Source organism: Merops nubicus, unplaced genomic scaffold (genome assembly GCF_000691845.1).
Source record: "Merops nubicus isolate BGI_N331 unplaced genomic scaffold, ASM69184v1 scaffold15677, whole genome shotgun sequence".
NCBI lineage: Eukaryota > Metazoa > Chordata > Aves > Coraciiformes > Meropidae > Merops > Merops nubicus.
The window spans coordinates 1-13822 of record NW_008621113.1 but is presented as its reverse complement, the minus strand read 5'-3'; the positions used below and the strand labels follow the sequence as shown (position 1 = coordinate 13822).

Below are 13822 nucleotides of genomic sequence, written 5' to 3'. Positions count from 1 at the left end.
CAACGCAGAGAGGGCAGGCGGGAACCCAGCGCGTATTTCGACCTTTATTTTTGTCCCTCGTGTATTTTGGCATGTCAAGGGCACACGAGGGGAGGGCGCTGCTTGTGGCCCACCTTGCTGCCCGCCCTCGTCCAGCAGGGCAGGCTGGAGGAACCCCCCTACACAAGCCACACGTACACACAAAGCCCCCTCCTCCCCTTCCAGACAGCAAGGAGGTGGCATCATCCCACCAAGCAGCAAAGCGCTAGGGCTGGGTGCACACGGGGGTGAGGACAGTGAGGACATTCCCTATAGAAACAGATATTCCCACCCTCTTCCCCGCCCTGCATTCCCTCCCCCCCTCATTTCCAGAGGAGCTCCAGCCCCCAGGCTATTAGTCAGGGAACTCTTGTCTCTCCTCGTGTCTCCAGAGAGGCTACGAAGGGACCAGTGGGGAAAGAGGAGCAGGGGAGAGAAGGACCCTGCTCATCCTCACTGTCCCCACCCTTTCCCCCCCACACCTTCAGCCCACTCTCCCCCCACCATACACAGCAAGAAGATGTTCTAGCTGGGAATCCGCTGATAGAAGTAGATGTAGCCCAGGTCTTTGGGGGGCTTCTCAGAAGCACAGACTTTCTGGTCGTTGTAGATCACCCACCTGCAACAGGCAGAAGGGGAGCTCAGGGATGCTGTTCTATGGCTAAAGAGACAACTTGATTCCCCTCACCTTCTCTCATCCCTGGCCCCCCAATATCTCTAAAGAAACAGGAGAGAACAGTGATTTAAAGCCATACCTCAGGATCCCCTTATGCTATGTAACCCCCACTTACCTGCCGTCCTTCTTAATGTGACAAACATAGTGTCCACACATAGTTGAGGTGCCCATGTGGCTGATGAAGGCAAACAGCTGATATTCTTGAGAGGAGGAGGGAAAAGAGGAGTGATCAGAGAAAGGCAGGCATCTCTACCCCAAAACACCCTGTGTGAGGTGTTCTCTAGGAAAGGATCCCTGAAGCAGACTTTGCTGGGCAATAATTTAGAAGTGGGTCTCTGTCAGGTGTGACCATGAGGATTTCATCTGAAGGTGAAACATGCAGGGAAACAGGAGGTAGTAACTGCCACTCAGCCTTCTCTCTTCCAGCTGCTTATTTGGCACATGGGTGCCAGGTGGCTAACAGCACAGATTTCCCCTCCCTACAGCACCCAGCAGCAGCCTTGGCACTGAGTCTGCACAGAGACTGGAAAGTGAAGACCAGGCAAGTCTCCTGGGATGACTGGGAAAAAAAGCACAGCCCCTCCCATCTTTCACTTCATGAACTTTCTCTGCCTCTCAGGTAAGCCCAAGCCTGAAAGGTCTAGACCCTACTTTGCCATCCCTCTTCATCTCCTCCCTGCTTCTACCTCAACAACCAGACCAGCTCTGTGGCAGCTGCTGCTGCTAGACCCTGTGGTACCACATGGATTAGGGAGGATAAAGCCATGTTGAGTTGAGTTTGCATTACAAAATCCACTTTCCTACTGCCTGGAACTCACTTCCAGGCCCGTTGCGCACTTTAGGACCCACGGGGACAGATTCAGAGATGGACTCCGCTGCCGAGCGCCCCTCTGAGATATCCATAGCAGCTTCTGCATCAAGGTCATCAATGTGACTAAAGATCCAATCCACAGCACGCTCCAGGCTGTTGTTCTGGAAGGAAGAAGAGAAGACTGTGAACTTGGGCATGCCTGTTCCTGAGGATATCCTTTCACTCTGACACTACCTGTGCCTCTCACCGTGGCTCTAAGTGCTTTCATAGCCTGGTCCCGGGAGAAGCCCATAGAGACAATGGTGGCCACACTGTCTTCTGAAGGAGGGTCTGGGCAGGCAATAGTTGACCCTGGCCCACTGGATCCAGGGAGAACTAGTGGGTTAGCAAAGTCTGCAGCAGGAAACAGAACACGGCTCAGAGCAGTCAGATCTCTTCAAAAGGGATACAGCCTGAGGTCCCAACTGCTTCAGTTTTCCACTGCAGTAGTGGGACAGGAAGTAAAAGACACATGCAGTAATCTTCACCGTGGCCTCATACCTGGATCATCCATATGTGACATGACCCAGTTCATGGCAGCCTCCACCCCACTGTTCCCTGTGTAATACACAGCTTTGCGGCAGGCATCCATGGGAAAGCCCATCTCCACTAGCTGGATAATCACTGACTCATCCAACATGGGTGCTGTGGAAAGACAGAGATTAGAGCCACCCACTCCCACCCAGCCCTGCCTTCTCCATTTTATGCAGTGTCACACAGCCCCCCCCCCCAAGCCACCATTTCCTGGCTTCATTTCACTCAAGTTCTGCCTCTGCTTTTCTCATCCCTCGCTACCATTCTTTGGCAGTGTGGTCTCACACGCAGGCACCCCAGGGAACAAAAGGACTCAACCTGAACTCTGGAGCACTGTCTCTTCCCTACTCTCCAAACCCTACCTCCCACTGCAGTCTGTGAAAATAAAATACCTCCACCACCTAAATGCTGTATAAACCCCAGCTCTGCCTCCTCTCAATGCACTAGATGTGCCACCTGCCCACCTTCCAGGGAATGGGAATCACCAAACTCCCTTGCACAGCAACCATGCAAGGGAGGCAAGCAGCATTTGCTGACAGAGGAAGAGGGAAAGTCTGAGCAGGTAGAAACAGCGAGCATGGGAGACAAGACGAGGAGAGCTGGGAAATGAGTCAGGCATCAGGAAGAGAGGAGGAGAATCACTAACATGTTGGAGAGGAGAAGTGAGGGGAGCAGAAGGAGTCGTCGTCCTCGTTGCCATAGAACCCCAGGCTACCTTTGGGCTCGTCTGGTGTCACCAGTGGGGGTGCAATGTCTGGCATTTCTTCTTCTCCATCTTGCAGTCCCGTTCCCTGCAGTGCAGAGATATCCAGCTCCTCTGGCATTTCGATGGAGACATCTGCAAGATACAGTCTTGTTCAGTCTCCCCACAGGGGCAGAAACAAAGGACCTGTCTGGGAGAAGGGTAAGTTCCAGGGGACACGCTATGTTAACATCTACAGCTCCTTTTGGGGTAGTTCCTTTCCTCTTTGCAGTAATGACCACAATATACACATAAGACTCACAATACCCATATGCTCTGTACTTTTCATCCTTCTTACCAAGCTTTTTGGGCACCCAGTCCAGACCAAAAGTGAATTTCTTGATCTGGATCACCAGATAATCTGGGAAAGAGGCGAACCGTGTTGTTCTGAAAGAGATAAATAATATTTTTAAATACTTTGGCAGCAATGATTGATACATATATCTACGGAGCTCTCCCTGTGCTGAGCTTAAAGCTCCTCAAACAGAACTGGTTCTAAAGCAGATGCTCTGAGGAGACAGAAAGCAGCACTTAAAAAATCTTGGGGGATGAGGAAAAACAGTACATGTTCTCTACCTTCCACTCCTGTATTTTACAAGCCTTCTCAGATATTAGTATTTAATTAAAAGTCTAACCCTTAAGAAATGTAAAGGATTAACATCTTCCATTAGACCGACAGATACAGCTGCAGGACCTGATGAGCCTTCGAGCACAAGAGCACTTCTCCAGATACAGAGCAGAAGCAGTGAATTTTCAGCTAAATGAATTTGATTGGACATTATTTAATTAGACAATTTGAGAGAAAGGGTGTCTGGAATCTGTGAAATAGGTGAACGTTTGTGAAGGGAGAAGCCATAATAAAAGACACAGGTATTTACTATCAGGGGACAATTGTAACATGCCATGAAATTAATTTAAACAATGGTATATATTCAATGCTAATTCTTACTAAATGTCTGAGCATAACACATTAATTAAAAGCAAACCAAAATGTTACTTTTCAACATGATCTTATTACTGACTGTTCCTTTATAGTAGCTATTGCTTAATACCAGCCTGTCTGTTAGAAAAATGCTTTCAGTTCTTTGAGGACCACTCTTTCATTGCAGAAGAACAGTCAGTGGCATCACAGCAGAAAGCTGCTTAAGTTGCTAAAAACTTCCTTTAAAGAAATTTCAGAGATCACGCAGGACCGGTGTTGCCATACTGTCAGTATAGACTTTAAGGCTAAATTTTTAATTTAGAATAAAAGCTGCTCATTTTCTGGAATATCTCTGTATTTTCATTGCCCCTGAGCAACTGGAATCTGATGGTAAGGAATTCAGTAGCACTGCTGTTCTGCCCACAGTAATCCCTCAGGGGCAGTCACTCCAGCACTGACAGACTGGTTGCCCCTCTGCTTCAATGTTCCACGTGCCCAGGGTACGGAGGACTACACAGCTTTGGTAACACTTCTCCCCCAGGCAACCAAAATAAGACTCCAAAGATGCAGCTATTGCCAGTTTGCCATAGCCTAGCTGGTAACTCACACACACTCACTTGAGAGCCACAGACTTGGCCTGCAAGGCTGTGCTCCAGAAATCATCCACCTGCTCTGGAGCTCCATACGCCTCTAGGCAGGAGCTGAAAGGCACTTTGGCTCGCACCAGCTCAGGCAGTGGCTGCTTCTCCTCCTCAGCCTGACGCTTCTTCTCCTCATATTCCAGTAGTTCATCTAGGGAGTAAAGCAGAGGAGACAAAGACCACATCTAGGTACCTACAAAGCAACTGCTGTAAGCTACACCCAGAGGCAGAACGGTCCTGTAGATACACTCCATCAAGAATGGAGCACAAAGCAGACAATGTTTTCCAGTTCTTTTTGTTCTGCTGCTGCAGTCCTGTTTTGCTGCTGAGCCAGAGTCCAGCATGTGATGTTGGAGGGAAAGGTTCTAGCAGGACATCACCGTGTCCCACCATAGCTGAAGAAATTGGCCCGATCTCATAAAAGCAGGTGAAGGATCAATTTGGCTTCAGAAGTGGCAAAGCCAGTCCTTGAGAAAGTCCCTTTCTCATTTAAGGGGCTTTGTAATAAAAGTACAATATCCAAACGTCACGTTTGCTACTGTTCTGGCCTTGGCACACTACTGACCTTTGTTGAGTGCAGCATCCATGGGCACAGGCAGCTGCATAATATAGTCCACCCGCTGGGTGTATTTCACCTTCTCTGTGGCCAGGCACTTCAACTTCTCCTCCACCAGGAAACGGAAGACCTCATTAGGGTTCTCCGAGCTGCGGCAGTTCCTCTGAAGGAGGAGAGATTGGGAGGGCAGATGTAACGTCAGAATGGCAGAAATAAGCATCTGCAGTAGCAGCTGTTCCACAAAGGACATGGCTAAAGAGTATCCATTTCTGCACCCAGCCCACAGGAAAAGATTGCAAAGAGTGAACCAGAGCCAAGTTCTCTGCGCCAGGAACCCATCTCACTCCTGCTCCTAAAGAAGACAATTTACAGCTCCAGCTGTGCCATTTGCCAAAGAGATTTCTCCAAGGAACTGGCCCCGAAAACATGGCCAAGCATTTCTCCTCTGCTCCTGCACGTGCTAGCTGGCCCATCTCCCTCTGTTCTCACCTTTTCTCCACTCCAGTTGCCAGCTTCTTACCCCCACTGCTCACACCCTACTGTGGGGAGGAAACAAAGCTGGGCTATTCCACCATTTGACAGATAGGACTCAATCATTACCTCCACCATGTTGATGAAGTGCAGAAAGAATTCCTGGGCATCCTGCTGGCGGTTGGTGGAAAACTCTGGGTGCCCCTTTCCTATGAGGGACTTAAACATGCGTGGAGCAATGCCATTTTGCACACCCTGCAAATAACAAGAGGACAGTGGTTGTAACTTGCCAAGCACGTGTCCTGGTACGTAGCACTCCACTTTTAGCCATGCTTTTCTTCAGGTGACAGGAGCTGGAACAAGCCCCAGGACACGCTTTCAGAAGGGTTCTCTCTCCTTTCCCAGGTGGCACACACAATACCTCATGCAACACAGGCTTCATGACAATGCCATATCCATGTCTTACCTTCTGATCAGGCAGCTGTTCTCCATCTGCAGGAGCTGGCTTTGAATACTCCCCAGAAAGCAGTCCGTGGCCCAGTTTGGCTCTGGAATGATGAAGAAGCCACTGTCATCAAAATGGTTTCTTCAATCCCACATACTCCAGGGGCCACATCAACCCATCCAGCTTTAACACAGTTATGGACTGTAAATCTCAGAGAGATCAGCTTTCTCTGCTGCACCAGCCAAGGTCATCTTATCTTGGTCTGCTCTCTGGCCCCATGAGACATCACTGACTTGAAAGTTAGTCGGACTTCTGGGCAAGAATCTCAACCACTGCTCGCACATTGGGTAGAACATAAAGGAACAGGTTCTTTTTCCCTGTGAAGGGCAGCTGGTGCTGAGCCATACAGCAGCTGTGTAACAGGCAAACCTGCAGCCCAATGTGGGTAAAGCAGCCGTACATCTAACTGTGCAGGAGACAACAGGGCAGAATGATACTGTCTGGCCCAGAAATGGCATTGCTGGGAGCAAACTGATCAATCTTCCCAAGGGAAAAATCGAGAATGACTGCATGAGGCACTTAAGGGACAACACTAACACTGAGCAGTTTCTTCCTATGCTCAGACTCTTGTACTATTCCACTTCACTCTGGTCCTTCCATATCCCTGTTGCCATTTGTCTGGAACCACACCCTACCAGCTACCCACTTTGCACAGGCAGAAATCTTTCTGGCTCTATCAACTTATTCCCCTCCACACTGAACACCACCTCACTCCGGGCTGTCCAAATCTAGAATCCCCCCTGACTGCTGAACTCCCTTCACAAATGCCATCTTCCATTCCTCCACCCCAAAGCTCCACATACTGCTTTGGTGTTTTAGAGCAGATGTAGCAGGGATATCATGTATTTAAACTGCAACATTCTCCCAAAACTTGCGTGCCATCTTCTGCCTGTTCTCCTGTTGTTGCTTGCACAATACCCCTTGCAGAAAGCCTCTTTAAGCATACATCAGTTATCCCCTGAGAATAAAGTCGCCTAAATCTATGTATTTCTTTGCTCTTAGCCACCTCCCTCTGCTGCAGAGAGCAAGCACCTTTTTGCTGTTTCAGTTAGAACGTGCCTACCAGAAATCCCCCCGAGGCAGCAGCTGGTACTGCAGAACACATTTAACAGCCTCTCATGAACAGTAAGTTGCACTCTGTCCATCTAAGGTATTCAGCTGAAATTTTCTTGGCTTAGATCCTTAACGATCACTGCGGAACAGTGTCTCTGATGGTGGCACAGACACAGGGAGGCCAGGCAGGCGTGAGGGAGAAACCTGCAGCAAAGCACCCCAGCAGCCTCAGCCTTCTTCTCTCACCCCAACTCTACGTACACTTGTGTGCTGAAGTCCTGCGTGGGGTCGGAAGGTGCACTTTGGAATATCTTCTCCAGCTTGTCCACGTACCTGCAAAGCAAAACGGAGCAATCCAAGGGACAGCAGGGTTCACTGAGCACACACACAGTTCTGAGCTGTCACAGCAGCTCCCAGCTCTAGGAGACCTTTGTACTGAGCTCAGGGAATCCCAGGCTAATGGAAAGGAGTGATTAAGCTCACTTACTTTCTCTGGAAGTCTGGGATACTGAACAGCACCTGCATCACAGAATTGAGGTAGCAACTGTTGCCCAAGTTACGGATACCAGTGTACCCAGGCCCATAGAGGGGCTTGAGCTGCACGCCAGACTCCTGAATGAGTTCCCACTCCCCGATGCGCTGGTTCATGTCTATTTCCAGTTCTGTCATTGTCTTGTCTGTCTGTGGAGGGAAAGAACAGGAAAAACCCTCAAGGGAACGTCAGAGGTGTGAAAAGGGCAATGCTGTAGACAAACATAAGGGGTCAAATCCATTCTGTTTTATTAAATGAGAAGGAAAATACAAGAGTTGTTTTCAAATATCTGAATACCTAGAACAAAAAGAGGATTGATAAGAACATGGGAGAAATCTTAACCATCCGTCTATCCACTGAAAATCCACACCAATACTCAGTCCTGGGAGCAAAACTTGGAGGCTGGGCATCTCCCTGCCCACAGCACTGTCACAGAACTCCAAGGAAATAACCCTGAGGGACAGGTGAGGAAGGCAAAAAAGGCAATGGAAGAAGTGAGGCACACGAGACAATGCTCTGCCTAACAAAAAACAGAGTTTCTTGACCAGGAATGGTTCTACATTGCCACAGAAAGCTGTGATCCAGCTAAGACATCTCAGAGTTGCTTCTCTGCCCCTCTGGGCCTACGGAGGACCAGCTCCTGTCCTCACCTTCTGCATCTTGAGCATGTCAATCCCGAAGTGAGCAAGGTGTTCTGCCAGGTTGGGGTCCAACACCATGTCATCCTCGTCATAGGAGTAGACATCTATGTGGGAATACAGAGGAAAAGGAGAGACTTACAACGGCCTGTGACCTAACATTCACTGCTGGACAAAGAGAAAAGAGTGCTCAGGGAGTTTTGACAAACTGAACAGCTGGGGTTTCCTTTCTCAGGAGGGGAGCACAATAGATGGAATACTGAGGTTTGTCCAAAATGTGACAAGGCAAACAACTTTGCCATTGACCAAGGTAGACATATATCTGGAGTAAAGAAATGGGTTACTGTGCCATATACTCTCTGTTCAGGCTTTGGACACAAAATTATTTGATAATGTCCCACCACAAAAAACAAGACAGCAACCTGGAAACCCTGCAAGCCTCGATTCTGCAACCTTCCAAATTACAAGAGAGAGGAGGAGGAAGGCAAGGTTTTATCAGCTGGTTCTCTGCCTGACACAAGGAGCAAGCCAGAGTAGGAAAGTTCACGATGGGCTGACACAGAATGTTCCAGGCCATAAGACAGACAGCAGCCTGGGAATCCTCCCTGGCCTCCCTTGTCAGAGACACCAGTCAGCCTGAGTCGTGGTGTCCATAGCCTGGACAGGACCACCCCCTCCTCACCAGCCCCGTCAGGAGTGATGGTGCCCAGTTTCACGGCCAGCGGGTAGCCGGTTTCGCGGTAATGCTCCACGGCGTGGTTGTTGCCTCCACTGCCGTCAAAATAGCGCCGGCCACAGAGGATGGCTCCATCCGTCATGTTCAGCCACAGGTTCTCCCTCATGTCACACTTGCTGCACTTCCACCCACTGTGGACCAGGAAGAGAGAAAAAGAGATTAGAGTGAAACCCTTTAGTTTCTATCCCTCTCCGTTCCTACCCACGGACCACAGGACAAGCAATCTCATTCCTCTTGGACCTCAGAGCACTGAGCCTCCTGAAATAGCTCAGTGTGCCATTCATTTACAAGGCACACTCAAAGAATCACACAGAAAGTCATGGGCCGCTGCGCTCCAGGACAGGAGGAGGGCTGGGACACAGAGCACAGCTAGTTCCAGCAGTACGCTCACCAAGGTGGGATGCGGACATCGTTCTGAAGCTGCTGCAGGGAAAAGGCATGTTTGGAAACACGCCGCACCTCCCCGTCCCACGCCTGCACCTCCTGCTTCCGGGAGGCTGAGTCTGCTGTCAGGATGGCCTCCACCGCGCTGGCGATCTGCAGTCGGCACAGCAGGAAAAAACAATGAAGGGCAGAAAGAAAGAAGCTTCCAGAGCCACAACATTCAACATTTAGGCTCAGATCAGCAAGTCAGTTGTGCTAGGGCAGCATTCAGGAGCATCAGTCACGAGCCAGGACTCTATAGAGCACTGTGTAAGTGCAGAACAATCCTGCTCATGGCACGCTGAGACTTCACAGCAGCTCTGCAGCATCCCTTTTACAGGGCAGTGGTTCCTCCTCTGTAATGGTGCACCTCCCCCCTACCAAAAGGAAACACAGCCCTCTGGGCAAACATACCCTGTCTTTGACCATATCTGGTAGCCCCTCCAGCCCATCATGAGGAATATCCAAATGCTCTGGTAAAATGACTATTTTTACATCTTCATCATATTCAAACTTTTCCTCCGTGATGTCAAATCCACCTTCTACACCTACAGAAAGAAAAAAGCATTGTGGTAACAGGTAAAACCAAATAGCTTGCAAAGTTTCTTTGCCCATGGCTCAGATGAAATAAGGCACCGTGACCACGGCAAAGCTCTAGATGCACGATCCACAATCTTTCTTCCACTTCTGGATCCTAAAGCTTCTGCTGGCGGTGTGGCCTCCAGAGGAGCAACTATTAGCCTAGAGACAATAGGTTTGCTTTTCCCAGCTCTTTTTACAAATGCTAAGGAATCTCTAGAGCCTGACCACAACCAGAAAAAAGACCTGCTCTACAGAGACATTGGCCAGAACAGAGCCATGATAATGCACTGCTGTTCATCCTTCACAGTACAACCAAAATGATGAATGGAGATGTTCATGAAGGGATCATACTCTAATCCAGTATCAAGGTCTACTGGCATCTTTAAGGAGGCTGGCTCTGTCCCTTTGTGCTTACAAGAAGGACAGTTCAGAGTCCTAAACTTAAGCAAGGACAACCAAGAGTTCCTCTGGAGCCAGAACACCCACAATTATAGAACAGTCCTAGGAAAGGTATGTTGCTAGCAGTTTCTCATGCTCACTTGGCCATGCTTTCCAGAGGCTGCAACAGAAATGGGAGTTCCATACACAAGATGTTATCTGCCAGCTGTCAAAAGTCACAACAGACAGTCACCAAAAAGTAAAATTCACAGTGGAGGGAATAGTTTCTGATTTATGTAAGCATTCAGGAGAAAATCTTGGCTTTTCCTGTTCCCCAAGCACTGACACTTTACACTTCAGAAGGAAACAGGCAGAAGACACATTGCTTACTTGCAGCCACAACCCACTATTGGTTTTTTTTTTTTAAGCTGAAATTCCTTTATTTCTTCAGAACTGGCATGCTGTGGCTGCAACAGACCCTGAAAGGAATATGAGGTTTTGCTGTTTAGTGCCTCTTACCCAAGTATCTCAAGTGACACAGTCCTGATAACCACCACTGCAGCTGAAAAAAATACCTGGTTCCCACGGTATCCTCTGCAACTCTCTCTTCAGACACCTACAACTATTTTAGACTATGCACAAACTGCTTTGTACGAATTCAGATGGCTGCAAGCCTGAGTGATTTTAGAAATACCTCTGAACAATCACCAGCATCATGCTACAACATAACCAGATAATCCTCTCCTGTGCCTCTTCAGCACATCCCAGAGACATCTCCCATCACCGCTTCAGAGTGAAGCAATACACAATCCCTCAGGGTATTACACAATTCCTTAACTTTAAAGAAGCTAAAACAGTCTGGTGAGGTCCCCTCAGGTGGTTATGTGAACCTTCTGAGGCTCTAGATGAGGAAGAGGGTCTTCAGCTAGAAGACAGTCACCTCATCATATAAACAGGGAGCAGTGGACAATCTTAATCCTGGTGTTTGCACTGTGACAGCACTGGAGTCATCGGGCCACTGCCAGCGAAAAAGTGAGCAAACAGCCAGACATCCACAGGCCAGGTTCTGGATTTCCCTCTAGTGGTCAGCTTCCAGCAAGCCAAGAACCTGTGAATGTCCTGGTTTTGGCTGGGATAGAGCCCATTTTCCTTCTGAGTAGCTAGAATAGTGCCGTGGTTTGGATTCAGTACGGGAATGGGTATGAGAAGAACACTGATGATCAATTGATGGTTTTAGTTATTGCTAAGAATTCCAGGACTTTTCAGCTTCTCATGTCTTCCTAGTGTGCAAGTGAACCTGATGCTGGGCTTGTTATGATTTTATTTTGGTTTTTAAACAGTTCTTACCTTGACCCAGGAGTTGAACTTTTTTTCTCCTATTCTCCTCCCTATCCCACTGGGAGAGGGGAGCAGTGAGCAGCTGCATGATGTTTAGTTGTTGGATGGGGTTAAACCATGACATACTGCTAAAAAATGTTCCTGTCCTCTCCTTTATTATCTCCCTAATTGTTCAGCAGTTACTAGCTGGGATTGCTCCAAATAAGCAGTATCTTCATTGATTGCCACAATGGCCTTTTCAGCTGGTGTGAAAGAGTGATGGAACACCAGCCCTTTTCTTCAAAAAAAGGGCTTGTTTTTTACCTTTTCATGTTCACATGATTCCCCCATTATCAGCCTTGTATTTCAAAGAACTATCAAGCCCAGAGTGTCAATACAGCATTTACCAGTAATTTCTTTCCCTTCTGTATAAATAACACGAGTTCAATACCTTGGAAGTTTAAAAAATAGTTTTTCTATCAGAAATGTCAAACTTTTCTCAGGCTTACACACTTTCTCAAACTTACTTCAGCCCCATACTGGATGCACCCGTATAAAGCAACAGCCTCACACTGGTCATAGCCACATCAAGCTGTCAGGCATACAGAGTTAAGAGAGGACACAAAAGGTATTTATCTACAGAAAACAGGATGCACCTTTGAACACAGAACAAAACTGCCACCTCAACAACTGTTTTGCTGAAACCACCTACCTCAGGTATGCCAGAAAACATGAAGTATGAATTTGGTAAGTCATACAGCCTTCAACTAGCCCAGAAGAAAAAAGGCAGAAGAGACATGCCACAAAGCCAGGCAGCTCCAGAAGACAGGTTCAAAACATCAAGGACAGCAGACAAGTGCTTTCTTACCAATAGCCAAGCGAGTTGGTTTCTTCCTTGGGGGGTCCCCAGCACTGGAGTTGGTGTCTTCTTCCTTCTATTTAATTGAGGAGAAATAAGGAAATAGAGTTAGGGGGACAGGGAAGCCTTAAGGACTGAAATGAAGCTACTGTGAAAACAGAAAGAAGTCAGGCAATGGCAATCCATACAACAACTCAACATAAGCAGAGCTTAAGAACTGGTGTACCTCAATTCACCACAAAAAAACATCAGTCACATTTGAGGAGAGAACACATGGCATCTGACTGAACGCAGAGACTTAGCCCAGTGCTCAGTTTCAGAACAAGTTTGAGTGTGTGTATTTTTCTCTTTACCGGTTTCCGTGTTCTTTTGAGGTGCAGGTAGACCCGCTGGCCTGTTTTCTGATAGTGCTTTTCCACATATTGTTTCCCAAAGCCCAGGAACGTGTTCATGCAGATATACAAGCCGCCATCTGACTCCTGGAAGGAGGGAGAGAGAAAAACTGAAGGGAAGCAGTAAAGAATGTCCTTCCAACTGCTAGGAGCGGCACAGACTTACCTCTTAGGAACACTACTCATTAGCTGATGGCTACAGCTCATTCCTACACACCAGCCACTTAGTAGCTAGTCAGAAATATGACAGCAAGCCTTAGCCTGGCTGTCCCAGAAGAACAGGTACTGCTATCAAGAGAATATACTTAAAAATCTACTTGTCTGTTCCTTTATGGCAGGATGCTATCAAATCAGGAAAAAGTGAGCAACTATCGAATCAGGAAAGAGTGAGCGAGATTCCTCTGAAACTTATCTCTCAAAAGGTCCTTAGGACACACAACTCACACGTTCGAAGCACGGCACAATCATCACTAAGAAAATTGTGCCATCCTGCCTGAAATTCACAGTGCCATTGGGAACTTTGCCAAACTACCTTGAAAAAGGCTGACATACATTGTTTATCTTTGCTGCTGCTCTTCAAAAGCTTGTGAGGCGTCTTCCAAAAAACCAAGCCATCCCCATCCCACAAGCACCTGGACAACTCCACGCTCGTTCAGTAGAGATACCCCTTTTAAACTGAAGAAGCAAGTGACCCAAATGCAGAGGCTGGAAAGGCCTACGAAGCCCTCAGCCTGCTTCCCAACGTGAAGCAGATGCGACAGTGGGAGCAGGGAGCGCACAGATGGGAATCACCGCCGGGCTGGGGAAGGGAAAGACGGCCAGGCTGCCGCGTGCAGCTTCCCCGAAGGACCCACATCTTCCAGTGCAGCCCACTTCTGGGGGGCTAGGGCACAGCCCGGAGGGGCGCCTGCGGAGGACGCCAGGGGGGCGACCTGGCCTTCCCGCCTCCTGGGCCTCCCCGGTCCGCCTAGGCCGGGCGGGGGCAGGGAGGGAGGGG

At 48.4% G+C, this 13822-nt stretch overlaps 1 protein-coding gene across 1 annotated transcript; it reads right to left on the bottom strand.

Moving 5' to 3' along the window:
• Positions 1–296: 296 nt before the first annotated feature.
• On the bottom strand, positions 297–12935 carry USP5 (ubiquitin specific peptidase 5 (isopeptidase T); the record flags this gene model as incomplete). The annotated part of the gene is made up of 19 exons (XM_008944356.1): positions 297–637; positions 810–894; positions 1513–1666; positions 1753–1898; positions 2046–2189; positions 2725–2916; positions 3119–3207; positions 4360–4534; positions 4949–5102; positions 5540–5665; positions 5877–5958; positions 7230–7301; positions 7456–7649; positions 8151–8245; positions 8821–9005; positions 9266–9411; positions 9712–9845; positions 12443–12509; positions 12787–12935. Coding segments are annotated over 19 exons (2483 nt in total), but the record flags the coding sequence as incomplete, so codon positions are not given.
• Positions 12936–13822: the final 887 nt, after the last annotated feature.